Source organism: Podarcis erhardii (assembly GCF_964252035.2).
Source record: "Podarcis erhardii genome assembly, chromosome: 2".
Lineage (NCBI taxonomy): Eukaryota > Metazoa > Chordata > Lepidosauria > Squamata > Lacertidae > Podarcis > Podarcis erhardii.
This window is the reverse complement of record NC_138498.1, coordinates 123029692-123046572: the sequence shown is the minus strand read 5'-3', so window position 1 is coordinate 123046572 and position 16881 is coordinate 123029692. Positions and strand designations below refer to the sequence as shown.

Here is a 16881-nt window from a genome sequence, read left to right as displayed (position 1 = left end):
GGACACTCAGCCCCTGACTTGGGTTTTTTCATTCAAATTAAATAAAACCACCATGATACTGTAGACTATGTCTTACTCTGTAGACAGCATCAAAAAAATCACGCATCCACTATTTCGTGGGGCCGCAGGGGCGCAAAAACATGGTTAAAAAACACGGATCCTCATGGATCCTCATGATTTTTGCACAAGACCAGCCCAAAGTCACCATCAGTTCAAACATCATGGCCAGGGGCACAGCATCCACCACAAAAATCACGGATCCACAGCTTCCTGGCCATTCCGTGGCCCAAAAACGTGGTTTTGAAGCACGGATCCTCATGGATCCTCACGCTTTTTGCATTGGGCCAACCCAAACTCACCGTCAGATTACACATCATGTCCAGGGGCACAGCCTACACCACATAAAACTCGGATCCACGACTTCCAGGCAAATCCATGGACCAAAAACGTGGTTTTGAAGCACGGATCCTCATGGATCCTCACACCTTTCACATTGGGCCAACCCAAACGCACCGTTAGATCACACATCATGTCCAGGGGCACAGCCTGCGCCATGAAAATCACAGATCCACGGCTTCCTGGCCATTCCGTGGCCCAAAAACGTGGATTTGAAGCATGGATCCTCATGTACCCTCATGATTTTTGCACAAGACCAGCCCAAAGTCACCATCAGTTCAAACATCATGTCCAGGGGCACAGCCTACACCACATAAAACTCGGATCCACGCCTGCCTGGCCATGCCGTGGCCCAAAAATGTGGTTCCGAAGCATGGATCCTCATGATTTTTGCACAAGACCAGCCCAAAGTCACCATCAGATCAAACATCATGGCCAGGGGCACAGCATCCACCACAAAAATCACGGATCCACGACTTCCTAGCAAATCCATGGCCCAAAAACGTGGTTTTGAATCACGGATCCTCATGGATCCTCACGCTTTTTGCATTGGGCCATTTAGGGTTTAAAGGTCAGCACCAACACTTTGAATTGTGCTCGGAAACATACTGGGAGCGAATGTAGATCCTTTAGGAGTGGTCTTACATGGTTCCAGCAGCCACTCCCAGTCACCAGTCTAGCCTCTGCATTCTGCAGAACACTAAGTGAATGACACAGAAGTTAGAAAAGCTTTAATTGCTACAAATGGTATAAGGAAACATGATATGGAATTAAGGGGAAAGATGGTGTTGACCTGGAGTGGTTACAGAATTTCTGGTCTTTCCCCGAGTGCCACGGGCCCTGCTCCAAAGAGAGCTTGTCTAAAGAGAGCACAACCAGAAATCACTCCATTTTGCGTGAATAAAGAAAATGAGGAGTTGGCTAAGAAACAGCAGGAGCCAGATCCTATTCCCAACCTTCTAGGGTCTCTCAGCAGCTCGAATGATGAGCAGAAAGAGGTTTGGGGCCCAGCCAGCTCAACTGCTAAGTCATCTCTTGCACTGAGTCATGGGGGCACCTACATGTAATAGCTATTCGGCTGTATTCTGCCCATGCTCTGGGGTTGCAGTTTTCAGGCTTGGGGACAGGATGGTGCCTGGTTTTTGCACCAAGTTCTATCCATAAGCCCCACTGAGTTCAATGGGGTCCACTCTCAGGTCACTAGTGTGCAGACCATGCCAGCCTTAAGAAGTGGGGTGAGGATCCTCATGGATCCTCACACCTTTCACATTGGGCCAACCCAAACGCACCGTTAGATCACACATCATGTCCAGGGGCACAGCCTGCGCCATGAAAATCACAGTTCCACGGGTTCCTGGCCATACCGTGGCCCAAAAACGTGGTTTCGAAGCATGGATCCTCATAGATCCTCACGCATTTTCCATTGGGCCAACCCAAACTCACCGTCAAATCACACATCATGGCCAGGGCCACAGCCCGCACCACAAAAAACTAGGATCCACGGCTCCCTGGCAACACCATGGACCAAAAACGTGGTTTTGAAGCACGGATCCTCATGGATCATCACACTTTTTGCATTGGGGAACCCCAAATTCACCCTTTATTCAAATATCTTGTACATAACCACAGATCTGACCACAAACATCATGGATCTACTGCTTCATGGCCCTGGCCAGATGCTACCCTGGATATATTGGCCAATTTTTAGGTGGGTGTGCTGGGATGGGGAAAATGGAGTCGGCTTAATCTCTATCCATTAAAGATGGGCGCCCAATGGCTGGGCCAGAATGATTTCAGTTCGGTTTGCCAGCTCCCAGCTCTTCATGGGGCGCAATAGTCACCTGTAGCTGCCATCAGGAGTCCCTTTGTGATCCTGGATGCTTCTGTCTCTATGGAGGCATTGGTCACAAATGTAGCCAAACTGGAATTTTTGAATCTATGTCAGGTTAGGCAATCGGTACTGTACCTGTCCCTTTCCAACGTAGCCATGGTGATCCATGCAGTAGTCACCTGCAGACTAGACTACTTTAACTTGCTGTACACCTGAGCCGGGGAGTGCAGGGTATAATTGTGATAGAGAGTGAGAGAGAGAGAGATGCAGGGCTACCCTTGAGGCTGCTCCAGAAACTCCATATGGTCTAAAATGCAGATGCATGAGTTCTTACTTGGACTTTGTGGAGAGCCCACATTCAGTTGGTTGTTCATCAGCTGGATTGGCTCCAGGTGGAGTATCGAATCAGGTTCAATGTTTTGGTGCTAATCTTTAAAGCCCTAAACAGTCTGTGACCTTTCTTATCTGTGGGAATTATCTTCCAATACACCCCCCATGAGTGTGACGCTCATCTAACAGCAACCTACTGGAGGTCCCTGGCCCAAAACATATCCAGCTGTCCTCAACCAGAGCCTTTTTGGTGGAACGCTTTGTCTAATGAGACCAGGGCTCAGTGCAATCTATCTCAGTTCTCTCACTTGTCATGGTGAATGGGCTTGCACATTCCTATGACCCTTGTGAGTGAAGCGGTTGGGAATCTCGTACTCCCAGCAGGCTCACCCAAGGCGGTAAGGTCAAAGAAAATTAAATATGCTCAGAGTCCTGTAGTGATTTCATGCTCTTTATTGCAGCTTGTAAAACAGTGACTGAATTTTTCCCCAAACCTCAGGCTTTTATATACATTATTTACACAATGAGTCCCGTCTGACTGGCTGATTCTGCTTCCCTCCTAGAGCCTGGTTGGTCTTTTCCTGCAAGCCAATCAGTTCTTCCATTCTAGGATCCTACTTGCCTATTGTTCTAGCATCCAAGCTTAGTACATAACAGGGAAGGAGCTAGACAAAGAATGATCCAAGAAGTCCTCAACGGCAGAACAGGCGGGTGATAACAAGCAGTGTGTTACAACGGCTCTGAAGGCAGATGAAGGCTGCAGCAGATAGGATCCACCAGTTCGTCGTGACTACTCAAGCCATCAGAACACAGCCCTACTGCGAAGACTGTGCGTTGGTCAGCATGCACTGATCTACACACATAAAACAAATTCACGCACAGACATCTTCCAAAAACCCAACCCAACCCCCCAAACCCTCCCCCCATGGCAATCACTAAATGGCTACAGGGGCAGGAATGTGAAGCCCCTAGTCATGAACCGACACATGGGCGGTGGATACAGATTCAGTCGTTCTGACTCAAGGAATGAGGCAGTTGAGCAGCTCAGCAGCTGTATCCATGACTGAGCAGCCCTTTTTAGGATCCACTATGCTCACCCCGAAAAGGGGAAGGGGCTGGAAACGGTGCCCTAAACATAGTATGCCTCCCTTTTTCCCTGACTGGATTACCGTGCCCAGGTGGAATCTCTTTTCCCATAGTTTGAATCCATTATTCTGCATCCTAGTCTCTAGAACAGCAGAAAACAAGCTTGCTCCCTCTTCAACATGACATCCCTTCAAATATTTAAACATGGCTGTCATGTCACTCCTTAATCTTCTCTTCTCTATATTAAACAAATCCAGCTCCCTAAGCTCCCTAATCCAGCTCTCTCTCCTCATAGGGCTTGGATTCCAGACCTTTTACATTTTGGTCACCCTCCTCTGGACATGCTCCAACTTGACAATATCCTTCTTCAACTGGACACAGTATTTCAGGTGTGGTCTGACCAACCAGAATAGTGTGGTGGCATTCCTTCACTTGATGTAGACACTATACTCCTATTGATGCAGCCCAGAATTGCATTGGTGTTCTTAGCTGCCACATCACACTGTTGACTCATATTCAGCTTGTGGTTGACTAAGACTCCCAGATCCCTTTCACTGGTACTGTTGTCAAGCCAAGTGTCCCCCACCTGTGCATTTCATTTTTTCTATCCAGGTGTAGTACCTTACATTTCTCCCTATGGAACTCCATATTGTTGGTTTTGGCCCAGCTCTCTAGGCTATTCAGGTCATTTTGAATTCTGACCCTGTCCTCTGGTGTATTAGCAACCCCTCCCAGTTTGAAGTCATTTGCAAATTTGATTAGCACACCCTCTATTCCATCATCCAAATCATTTATAAAAATACTGAATAGCACCAGGCCCAGGACAGAACCTTGTGGAACCCCAATAGTCATTTTTTTCCAGGATGAAGGTGAGCCACTGATGAGCACTCTTTGGGTTCAGCCCGTCAACCAATTACAAATCCACCTAACAGTAGCTTTGTCTAGCCCACATTTTACTAGTTTTTTTGCAATAATATCATGGGAGACCTTTTCAAAGGTCTTACTGAAGTCAAGGTAAGCTGGTACAAGGGAAAGCAGGATTGTAATTACCGTAAAAATTACTGATCACTTTGGATCAGCAGTCTCAACCTAACCCGCTATGTGGGGAGAGCCACGTGTTCCTTTGGAAGGCAAGTGGAATACAGTGTGATATACTGACAGCTGTTTTAAAAGATGTAACTGTAACTTAAAATCCAGTATCAGAAAAAAATAAAAATAGATGGTCCCTGTGTGGATAGTCATGTTTGCATGATGGGGTTCTAAAATCAGTCCTGAAAGTAGATTGAGAATGACTCACACATAGCTTTTGCTCTGCCATTAACAAGGTGAGCTGAAGCAAATTCTTTTTTTTTCTTTTTTAGTAAATTTTTATTAGAATTTTTTTTAAAAGGTTACAGAAAAAAAGAAAAAATACAAGTCAAAACAGAACAATCAAAAAAGAAAAAGAACAATACATAAGAAAACAAATATCATCCAAGAACAAAAAAATAAAAATAAAATAAAGAGAAACAAGTCAAACCTTTACATCACTTGCTTTCATTCGCTTACTTCCTTGACCTCCTCACACCTCCCATTTTTGTATTCTAATTCAGTTAGATATTTCAGCAAATCCTTTCCAGCTTTGTTTTTATCTTAATAATTTATCTTAATATACTGTGATTTTACATTCTCTTTCACCAATTCATTTTTGCTTAATCCTTTATATCTTTTCTGCTAAAACCACATAGTTTTATTCCAACATCTTTCTAGCATTCCTTAATTTTACAATATTTCTGTAGATAAGTCTTTAAATTTCTTCCAATCTTCTTCTACCAACTCTTCTCCCAGGTCTCGGATTCTGCCAGTCATTTCCGCCAGTTCCATGTACTCCATCACCTTCATCTGCCATTCTTCCCGGGTGGGTAGATCTTGTGTCTTCCAAGACTTTGCGATAAGTATTCTTGCTGCTGTTATGGCATACATAAAAAAAGTTCTATCCTTCTTTGACACCAATTGGCCGACCATGCCCAGGAGAAAGGCCTCTGGTTTCTTGAGGAAGGTATATTTAAATACCTTTTTCATTTCATTATAGATCATCTCCCAGAATGTCTTAATCCTTGGGCATGTCCACCAAAGGTGAAAGAATGTACCTTCAGTCTCTTTACATTTCCAACATTTATTATCGGGCAAATGATAGATTTTTGCAAGCTTGACTGGGGTCATGTACCACCTGTAAGTCATTTTCATTATATTCTCTCTTAAGGCATTACATGCCGTGAACCTCATACCTGTGGTCCATAACTGTTCCCAGTCAGCCATCATAATATTATGTCCAACATCTTGTGCCCATTTAATCATAGCTGATTTCACCATTTCATCCTGAGTGTTCCATTTCAACAGCAAGTTATATATTCTTGACAACTTTTTAACTTTGGGATCTAACAGTTCTGTTTCCACCTGAAAATCAATTTTCTTATCCAATTTGTAAACCTCCATTATTTGATAACAATGAAGCCAGTCTCGCACTTTGTTTTTTAATTTTTCAAAACTCTGCAGTTTTAATCTATCTCCCTCTTGTTCCAAAATTTCCCAATATTTCGGCCATTTGGCCTCCATATTGAGCTTTTTCAGAGCCTTCGCTTCCGGAGTCCACTCCATCTCAAAGGTCAGTCATCTCTTTGGTCAACAAAATGCAGAAGAAGCAAAAGCAAAAACAACAAACCTAACAGAAGTTACTTCAATGTCCGTAAAAAATCTCAAGCCAACATTTAAGAAGGCCTGGGCAGTTCAGGTAAATCTGGTCATTGTTTAAAAAGGCATGACTAGACAAAGAATATTCACAGAGAAACCAGTTGATATCCCTCCATTCAGGGCTCACGGTGTGGATGTTAGAATCCCAGATGCTGTTGGTCTCCATCCAAACAGTGGAGGTTCATCACATAGAGGTAAACATGGAGTTTCAAAACTCATCTTATGATCCAACAGGGACTTTTACCGAGAGGGTGCATGATTCCCCAATTCCCCTCCTTGACTTCCTTATGCAGAGCTCTCTGGTCAGGAGCCAGCAATCTCCATGCCTCAACAAACAGGAACATCTTCATTTGCACACTCCCCAACAGCATTTATCTCAATCTGGTTGGTCTCAATTTAAATTTATAAATCACTTTCTTCACTTGGAACCACCCTCCCATGTTGATGAGGAGACCAACTCTGTATTGTTGCATTGGTAACAGTAGAGGGAAAATGACTATGACTCACACTTAATCTAAGCACAACAGTCACAAGAGCTCCTGACTAGGCATTTTGGTAGGAGATGTTGAATTTACTCTGTTCTCCCCTATCTCTCCTCTCCCCCCAATTTAAACCAATTCATGTACTCAGAACTCATACACTGACCACTAATGATGAACCATATGTTATAGATATTACTGTAAATTTATTCTGCTATTTTTGAGAATCATATGAGAAGATTATTTTTGAGAATCACATGAGAATTCATTTGAGAAATCATATGAGAATTTGATTTGAAAATCAAATCTACATATTTGTATCATTTATGAGACCTATATGATCCTTGTTTTTAAAGGAAAAGGAAAAGTTATTCCTAAAATAAAAGAAAAAGGTAATGCACAGAGGCCCCATCTGTGATCAATCTATAAAGCAGGTTACTTTAAAGAATCATGGCTTCTAGTGCTGCCTGATGGATCAGTGAGTTCTCTGACACTGGTAGGGCATTCAATCACAGTACAGGTTGTAGACATCTTGAGCTGCCAATACATGGCGGTGGCCGGGGAGCTGTGATGTATTCCTAGCTCAAATTCCCCACAGATGTCAAAGGCGCAGGCAGGAAGGCAAGTAGGTAGAGGAGCCCAAAAAGGTGCTCACCTTCTCAAGCTCCATCCGCCTGCCTGCCTCCCCTCACCCCCAAGCTGAGCAAGCCCCAAAACATCTATGGCTCCATCCCTCCATGTCCCCATCTCCCCTCCCCTGGGACTCACCAGATCCCTCGGAGGTCCCTGGGAGGGAACGCTCAGAGGCTGTGAGGAGGGATGCAGGAGACAACCTGACCAGGTCAACCGTCCATCTTCCCCCTTCCATCCTCGCTAGGTTTACAGATTCAGTCTCTTTCATCCTTCCTGAGGAGTCGGGAAGCCACCACAAGCTGCAGGGTCCTGGGAGAGAGGAAGAAACAAAGGGAGCCTCAGAGGCCCTGCAGGGATTCTCCTGCCCTAGATATTCCCCTGCTTCTGGAGAAGCACAAATGGGGCAGCCCCTTCCTAACAGAAACCCCATTTGAAACATCTCCAGTGATTCCAATTTAATCTGTTTGCACCTCACCCCACTTTTAAGGCTGGCATGGTCTGCACACTAATGACCTGAGAGTAGACCCCATTGAACTCAGTGGGGCTTATGGATAGAACTTGGTGCAAAAACCAGGCACCATCCTGTCCCCAACCTGAAAACTGCAACCCCAGAGCATGGGCAGAATACAGTCGAGTAGCTATTACATGTAGGTGCCCCCACATCTCAGTGCAAGAGATGCCTTAGCAATTGAGCTGGCTGGGCCCCAAACCTCTTTCTGCTCATCATTAGAGCTGCTGAGAGACCCTAGAAGGTTGGGAATAGGATCTGGCTCCTGCTGTCTCTTAGCCACCTCCTAATTTTCTTTATTCACGCAAAATGGAGTGATTTTTGGTTGTGCTTTCTTTAGAGAAGCTCTCTTTGGAGCAGGGCCCGTGGCACTCGGGGAGAGACCAGAAATTTTGTAACCACTCCAGGTCAACACCATCTTTCCCCTTAATTCATTTTCAAAAAACATTACATGTTTTTATTAGGAATTCCAACGTAACAATTTTAACAAAAATACATCATCCACATTATTCCCCCTCCATCTCCCCCTAAAAAAGAAAAAGAAAAAAAACCTCCCCACCTCCGAGCCTTCCCCCAGCTCCTCTCTCTGGTTTCGCAACACATAATTTTATCTGCATGTTATAAAATTGTAAAAATCCTCAATTTCTCTATCTACATATTACCAATAAAGAGTTTGTAATGAAGTTGGGAAATCTTAGCAAGTTAAAACTTTGGCTTATGCTAAAGAGCATTATGGGAGAGCCAAATGCTGTAGAATTCTGGGAATGTGTATCTGCTTCTTAATTGCAGATTTCTGTATCAAAGAGTGTGAATAAGTTAACTTCTCCATCTGCAGGAAGGAGGTTCCTAGCTGATTTGTAGTCTTGACACCTGGCTATCTTAGATGCCCTTTCTGTGTGAAAAAGGTTATGAAGCTTAATTTACAACTCAAATAATCTGGTCTGGCTTTGGGAATGCTTTTCATCTTCAAGGCCTTTTGATAAACAGGATTCGGCTGTCGAGGCTCCTAACAAGCCTGAGTCATTGTTCTTCTATCTAACCATTGGCGAGTTCCTAATTAATCTAAAGAACTAATTGGCTTTTGAGTTTTGAATCCACGTGGGTTCAAAGGGGATAAAACCTAAGGAAGCCAACTTGCAATTCCCTAACATACCTTGCCATGTGAGACCATTGTCTTGCAAAGAGGACTTGCCCTGATGACAGGGATGCGGAGAACCGTTCTGTTTCACACTTTCATTCTCCTTGTGAGTATGTTCTGTAGTTAGTGATATTGAAAAATGTTTTTATTTTCTGTTTGGGATTTGTGAGAGATGTGCCAACTTTTATGTTTGAATAATCTTGGTCTTTAAAAAATTCTGGAAAAAGGACTTTTCCCTGTTTCTGTCTTTTATGCCTTTCTGCCGGGGAAGCTAAACCAGTACCTGACCACTTAGTCGCCTACCAGAGCCTGTTGGATTTCTGTCTGTGCCAGAGTAAAGTGACACAGTGTGGGGCAGCCTGGAAAAACTGAAGCGTAATCTCCTTCCTTAGGTTACTTTTCAGGGCTGTTCTAAGATAAGGAAGTGGTGGCAGCAAACTACTGGTTTTTTTTTATGTTCTGAAAAAGCTTTGGGGCACACACACACCCCTCAGCCGGGTCTTGCCGGAGTTGGAAGGCAGGCTGGAGAGGTGGGAGACAGTTCACGAATGATACACAAGCCCCAAAATATCTATGGCTCCATCCCTCCATGTCCCCATCTCCCCTCCCCTGGGACTCACCAGATCTCTCGGAGGTCCCTGGGAGGGAACGCTCAGAGGCTGTGAGGAGGGATGCAGGAGACAACCTGACCAGGTCAACCGTCCATCTTCCCCCTTCCATCCTCGCTAGGTTTACAGATTCAGTCTCTTTCATCCTTCCTGAGGAGTCGAGAAGCCACCACAAGCTGCAGGGTCCTGGGAGAGAGGAAGAAACAAAGGGAGCCTCAGAGGCCCTGCAGGGATTCTCCTGCCCTAGATATTCCCCTGCTCCTGGAGAAGCACAAATGGGGCAGCCCCTTCCTAACAGAAACCCCATTTGAAACATCTCCAGTGATTCCAATTTAATCTGTTTGCACCTCACCCCACTTCGTAAGACTGGCATGGTACAGTGGTGCCCCACAAGACGAATGCCTCGCAAGACGAAAAACTCGCTAGACGAAAGAGTTTTCCGTCTTTTGAGGTGCTTCGCAAGACGAATTTCCCTATGGGCTTGCTTCGCAAGACGAAAACGTATTGCGAGTCTTGCGAGTTTTTCCCCTCCCCCCCCTTTTTCTAAGCCGCTAATAGCCGCTAATAGCGCTAATCTGCTAATCCGCTAATAGGGGTGCTTCGCAAGACGAAAAAACCGCAAGACGAAGAGACTCGCAGAACGAATTATTTTCGTCTTGCGATGCACCACTGAATGCACAATAGTGACCTGAGAGTGGACCCCATTGAACTCAGTGGGGCTTATGGATAGAACTTTTTTTAAAAAATGATATTTATTAGTTTCCCAACAGTTTGAACACTACAAAAGAAAAATAAATAAACAATACAATACAAAAACAAAAACACTACATAACATTAACACTGACACATTAAACTAACATTACATTAAACTAACAAAACAAAACAAAAACAATTTAAGCCACATCAAACAATTTCAATATCTTATCTTTCATTCGCTTGTTTCAACGACCTCCTCACACCTCCCTTTTTTGTATTCCACTTCTGTTAATTGTTTCAGCAATTCACTCCGTAAGCTGGGTAGCGATCCTCAGCACCGCGCTCACCCCGATGCCGCTCCGGAGCCTTTAAAAAGGCTCTTTCACGATGCCGGGGGGGCGCAAAGGTGCCCACCGAATCTCCTTGCTCACAGGCTTCAGCGCCTGTGATTTTAGGGGTCCCCCGCTTGCCGTAGCGGGTAAGACCCGAACTTACGGAGCAGTCCTGCCTCGGAGCTCGAGGCTAGGACCGCCATCAAACGCTGGCGCCGACCGGAAGTCAATATAACATTTCTACTAAAGCCATATAACTTCATTCCAACCTTTTTCTAACATTCATTAATTTTACAGTATTTCTGTAAATAGTCTTTAAACTTTTTCCAGTCTTCTTCCACCGACTCTTCTCCCTGGTCTCGGATTCTGCCAGTCATTTCCGCCAGTTCCATATAGTCCATCAACTTCATCTGCCATTCTTCATGGGTGGGTAAATCTTGTGTCTTCCAGTACTTCGTGATGAGTATTCTTGCTGCTGTTGTTGCATACATAAAAAAGATTCTGTCCTCCTTTGGCACCAATTGGCCGACCATGCCCAGGAGAAAGGCCTCTGGTTTCTTCAGGAAGGTATATATATATATATAGATTTTTTTTTATTGCTCACAGATTTTTTTTTTTAATAGAAATTTTTATTAAGAGTTTTGTTAATACAATAAAGAGAAAAGACAGAATAAACAGAAAGTAGACAAAAAAGAAACAAACATAAAATTTGACATCTTGTAATACCCATCTTTTCTTCATTTTTGGACTTCCTCACATCTCTCGCTCCTGCGTTCCAAATTTATAAAACTTTAGCCAGCAACTTATCACCTTGTTTCCCTTCTTATTATACACATTTCCGATATTTTGTCCCTAACTTTGAATATTTTTATCTAGGTCTTAGATACCTAATTTTAACATAGTATTTATTCAAAATTTATTTTTTTCATAAAATTCGCTCATTCTCATAATCTTTTCAACTAACTTTATGGTGCCCTGTTGTTTTCAAATCTTTCATCCTTCTCAGCACTCATATAATTTACAGTGTTTTTGTAAATAGTCCTTAAATTTCCTCCAATCCTCTTCCACTGCTTCCTCTCCCAGGTCTCGGATTCTGCCGGTCATTTCTGCTAGCTCCATGTAGTCCATCAGTTGCATCTGCCATTCTTCCAGCGTGGGCAAATCTTGAGTTTTCCAATATTTGGCGACAAGTATCCTTGCTGCTGTTGTTGCATACATAAATAATGTTCGATCATTCTTTAACACCCTCTGGCCAACAATGCCCAAAAGGAGGGCCTCTGGTTTCTTAGGGAAGGTATACTTAAATACCTTTTTCAGCTCATTATATATCATTTCCCAGAAGGCCTTAACCCTGGGGCAAGTCCACCAGAGGTGAAAGAACGTTCGTTCAGTTTCCTTGCATTTCCAACACTTATTATCTGACAGGTGATATATTTTTGCTAGCTTGACTAGGGTCATGTACCACCTATATATCATTTTCATAATGTTTTCTTTCAAGGCATTACAGAGCTGCATTACAATTGTAACGCCCTTTTCGTACTAGATTCTGGCGCCTGTAGGGTCAGAACTAGGTCATCTGCGAAAGCCTTAAGTTTGTACTGTTTCGCTCCGACCTGAATTCCTTCCACCAACCGGTCCCCTCTAATCATGTTCAAGAGCACTTCCAAGACCGAAATAAATAACAGAGGGGAAATAGGGCAACCTTGTCGTGTTCCTTTTTCAATTTTAAACTCTTCTGTCACCACATTGTTAACTATCAATTTAGCCTTTTGTTCTGAATATATTGCATCTATCCCATTTTCAAATCCCCGTCCCACTCCCATCCCTTCCAGGTTTTTCTTCATAAACTTCCAATAAATATTGTCAAAGGCCTTCTCCGCATCTATAAATATTAACACTGCTCTTGTATTAATATTTGTTTGCAAAAGTTCCAAAATGTCAATAATATTCCTTGTGTTAGCAAACAAATGTCTTCCTGGGAGAAAGCCTGCCTGATCTTTATGGATCACTTCACTTAAAACTTTTTTAAATCTGTTTGCTAAAATGTCTGCAAAGATTTTGTAATCCACATTAAGAAGGGAAATGGGGTGGTAGTTCTTAAGTTGTGACTTTTCCAATTCTGATTTTGGTATCAATGTGATGAAGGCTTCTTTCCACGTTTCCGGTGCTTTCTTCCCCTCCATAATCTCATTGCAAACCTCCATTAGTGGATGTATCAAGTAATCTTTCAGTATCTTATAATATTTGGAGGTAAGCCCGTCTGGCCCTGGGCATTTGCCCAGTTGCATATTCTGAATGGCAACTTCAATCTCTTGTCGTGTAATTTTACAGTTCAGGATTGATCTGTTTTCTTGAGACAACCTTGGTAGTCCATTCTTTATCAAAAATTGTTCTATCTCTGCCTCGTTTTGCAGCCCTTGGGTATATAATTGTTTAAAGTATCTCTGGACAGGAAGGTATATTTAAATACCTTTTTCATTTCATTATAAATCATCTCCCAGAATGTCTTAATCCTTGAGCATGTCCACCAAAGGTGAAAGAATGTACCTTCAGTCTCATTACATTCCCAACATTTATTGTCGGGTAAATTATAAATTTTTGCAAACTTGACTGGTGTCATGTACCACCTATAAATCATTTTCATTAAATTCTCTCTTAGGGCATTACATGCCGTAAATTTTTCATACCTGTGGTCCATAACTGTTCCCAGTCAGCCATCATTATGTTATGTCCAACATCTTGTGCCCATTTTATCATAGCTGATTTCACCATTTCATCCTGAGTGTTCCATTTCAACAGCAAGCTATACATTCTTGACAAGTTCTTAATTTTTGAATCTAACAATTCTGTTTCCAATTTTGATTTTTCCACCTGAAAATCAATTTTCTTATCCAATTTGTAAGCCTCCATTATTTGATGATAATGGAGCCAATCTCGCACTTTGTTTTTCAATTTTTCAAAGCTCTGCAGTTTTATTCTGTCTCCATCTTCTTCCAGAATTTCCCAATATTTCGGCCATTTGGCCTCCATATTGAGTTTTTTCTGTGGGGGCTTATGGATAGAACTTGGTGCAAAAACCAGGCACCATCCTGTCCCCAAGCCTGAAAATTGCAACCTCAGAGCATGGACAGAAAATAGCCGAGTAGCTATTACAAGAGATGCCTTAGCAGTTGAGCTGGCTGGGCCCCAAACCTCTTTCTGCTCATCATTAGAGCTGCTGAGAGACCCTAGAAGGTTGGGAATAGGATCTGGCTCCTGCTGTTTCTTAGCCACCTCCTCATTTTCCTTACTCACACAAAATGGAGTGGTTTTTGGTTGTGCTTTCTTTAGAGAAGCTCTCTTTGGAGCAGGGCCCGTGGCACTCAGGGAACACCAGAAATTTTGTAACCACTCCAGGTCAACACCATCTTTCCCTTAATTCTGTATCATGTTTCCTTATACCATTTGTAGCAATTAAAGCTTTTCTAACTTTAGTCTGCAGCAGCGTCTGTGTCATTCAGTTAGTGTTCTGCAGAATGCGGAGGCTAGACTGGTGACTGGGAGTGGCTGCTGGAACCATGTAAGACCGCTGCTAAAGGATCTACTTTCAAAGTGTTGGTGGTGACCTTTAAAGCCCTCAACGGCCTCGGCCCAGGATACCCGAAGGAGCATCTCCAACCCCATCCTTCAGCCTGGACCCTGAGGTCCAGCACCAAGGGCCTTCTGGCGGTTCCCTCACTGCAAGAAGAGAAGTTACAGGGAAGCAGGCTGAGGGCCTTCTTGGTAGTGGCCCCCTCCCTGTGGAACACGCTCCCATCAGATGTCAAGGAGATGAGTAACTCTGTAACCTTAAGAAGACACCTGAAGGCAGCCCTGTATATTGTATGTGCTGGAAGCCGCCCAGAGTGTCTGGGAAAACCCAGTCAACTAGGTGGCAGGTAAATACTATTGTTATTATTATTATTTATACAGGATGCTGATGGCGGCGGCAGCTTCACCCCAGTGCCTTGCCAGGGCAGGAGGGGCATGGTCTTCCTAAAAATGTTGAGCTGAGCAAGGCTGGATGCAGCTCCTGCTCCCAAGAGTGGCACGTGCCAGTCTGTGCACTTGCTCTGCTGGGAGGGGGCAGATGTTTAACAAGGTTGGAAACCAGATCTCACCCGGCCCTAGGGACTCCTCCCAAGAATCCTGGGAGCCAGAATTGGTACAGGACCCTGAGAGTTGCAAGGAGACAGCTTCAGCCCTGCTGCCCAAAGGCTGCAATTCCCAGGGTGGTCACCAACCCCCCCTTCTTGCCAGGGAACTCTGGGAATTGTATTTGGGTAGATGGTGGGAGAGGGGCTTCCCTCCAGTCTCCACACTTGGGGGGGGCTGTATCTGCCCTCTTTTTGTTGCCCCAAAGACTCCTCCCCAAAAAGGAAGGCAGCATCTTGATCCAAAGGAAGAAGAGAGTTGCAGACCTGCTGGACACTCAGCCCCTGACTTGGGGGTCTCCCCCCCCCCATGCATGAGCTGGACGGGGGGGCCCTTGCCTCCTCCCTTGCAGCCCTGGGACCCCCTTCTCCCCGCTGCCCCCCAAGGGGGAAGAGAGAAGAGACTCACCAGATTCCAGGAGGGGCACCGAGGAAGTTTTTGCAAAGCAGAGAGAACAGAGCAGCCTCCTCTTTGCTGGCAGGAAGGGACTGGGCAGGGAGGGGCTTCTGCTGGGGAGGACCTTGCCCCCCCCCGCCCTCCCCTTCCTGTCCTCTCTAGGAATCCAGCTCTGCTCCTTTTAACCCTTGGCAAGCCGAGGGCGCCCAGACCGCCCCTCCCTCCCTCCCTCCCTCCCTGCCTCTCCCTGCCTGCTTCTGCGCTCTAGGGCTGCCCTCCCTCCTCCATCTGGGCCAAGGACTCTGCAGAGTCAAGCCCCCCCCCCCATCTTATGCAGACTGACGACAAGGGAGGTGGGGGTTTCTGCATTATGCAGTGTGCATCTGGATCCGAACTTTGAAATGACTAAAAACCTGAATGTTAAAGCGCCTTTCCTGGAAGCGCCTTCCCTGGGACCCACCGGCAGGGTACATCCTGGAAGTCTCCCCCCCTCCACACACACACACACACACACACACACACACACGTGTTTCTCTTTCCCTGGGGGGCCAAGAGATGCTCCCCTGCCCTGCACCCCCAGGGGCCCCTTTGCGGAAACTGAAGTGCGATGCCCACCAAAGGGAAGGCGAAGGTGAAGGACCCCTGGACCTTTGTCCGCAGACAGCCCCCCTTTCTTCCCCACACCAAAGAATCACCTTGCAGAAAAGGGGCCTTGTGGGCTGAGGTGCAGGATCCCTGAGGATCCAGCACAGGAAGAACTGAACAGGGAAGAACTGCCCCCCCCATCATAGAGGGCATGGCACCCCCGCCTGACTCGCAGAAATAGACTCCCGGAGGAGCGAGCAAGGGAGGCCGATGGGCAGAGAGGACAAAAAGATGAAGATGCAGTGATGGGGGAAGGGAGGGGCCCCCCAAAAGGGCCCTTACTGGGCCCCGGATCTATGCAATGGGTTGCAAGACTCCCAGATGGTCATCTACTCCAACACTTTGCAATTCAGGGCTCTTTTCCCCAACGTGAGTCTCGAACCCGCAACCCTGAGGTGAAGAGCCTCATGCTTTGCCCACTGAGCTATCCCACCTATCGCCCCTTCAATATGTCATCACCCCCAAAGGGTCCTGGGCCCCTGGGAATTGGCTCCTATGTATGCCCTTTTCCCAGGGTGGGAGCCCAGCAGAGTGTTGCCAAGTCATGTCCTGAATCTAGCGGATCTCACAGCGGGATCCGGATCCCTCCCGGTGCCTTGCCCACTTTCTCCCTGAGCTGGAATCCCCAAGTGGGGAGGCCAGGTAAGGGTTAAAGGGAGCGGGAGACCCCAGCTGCCTAGAGCGGCCTGGGAAATGCCCCTCTTCCCTTCCCGCCACCTCCTCTAGTCTCCTCTTTCTGCTTGTCTTGTGTTATGTACTGAGTCGAACAGGATCCAAACTGCAGCAGTCTGATTGGTCCTAGAACAATAGGATTCAGAATGCAGCAGTCTGATTGGTCCTAGAACAATGCAGCAGTATGATTGGTTGGCAAGAACCATCCAATCATGCTCCAGATTGAAG

At 45.4% G+C, this 16881-nt stretch overlaps 2 protein-coding genes across 2 annotated transcripts in view; one reads left to right on the top strand and one right to left on the bottom strand.

Annotated features, from left to right (window-relative positions):
• The window catches only part of LOC309336592 (uncharacterized protein), a 47901-nt gene that overhangs the window by 6938 nt on the left and 24082 nt on the right, over positions 1-16881 (bottom strand). The window contains exons 4-5 of the mRNA XM_081852595.1: positions 9752-9925; positions 7621-7794 (exon numbers count right to left, since the gene is read on the bottom strand). Coding sequence (XP_081708721.1) covers positions 7621-7794; positions 9752-9925 — 348 coding nt within the window. The remainder of the gene's footprint in view (positions 1-7620; positions 7795-9751; positions 9926-16881) is intronic.
• LOC309337000 (vomeronasal type-2 receptor 26-like) overlaps positions 1-16881 on the top strand; it is a 202872-nt gene that overhangs the window by 176001 nt on the left and 9990 nt on the right. The gene's annotated exons all lie outside the window — the stretch shown is intronic.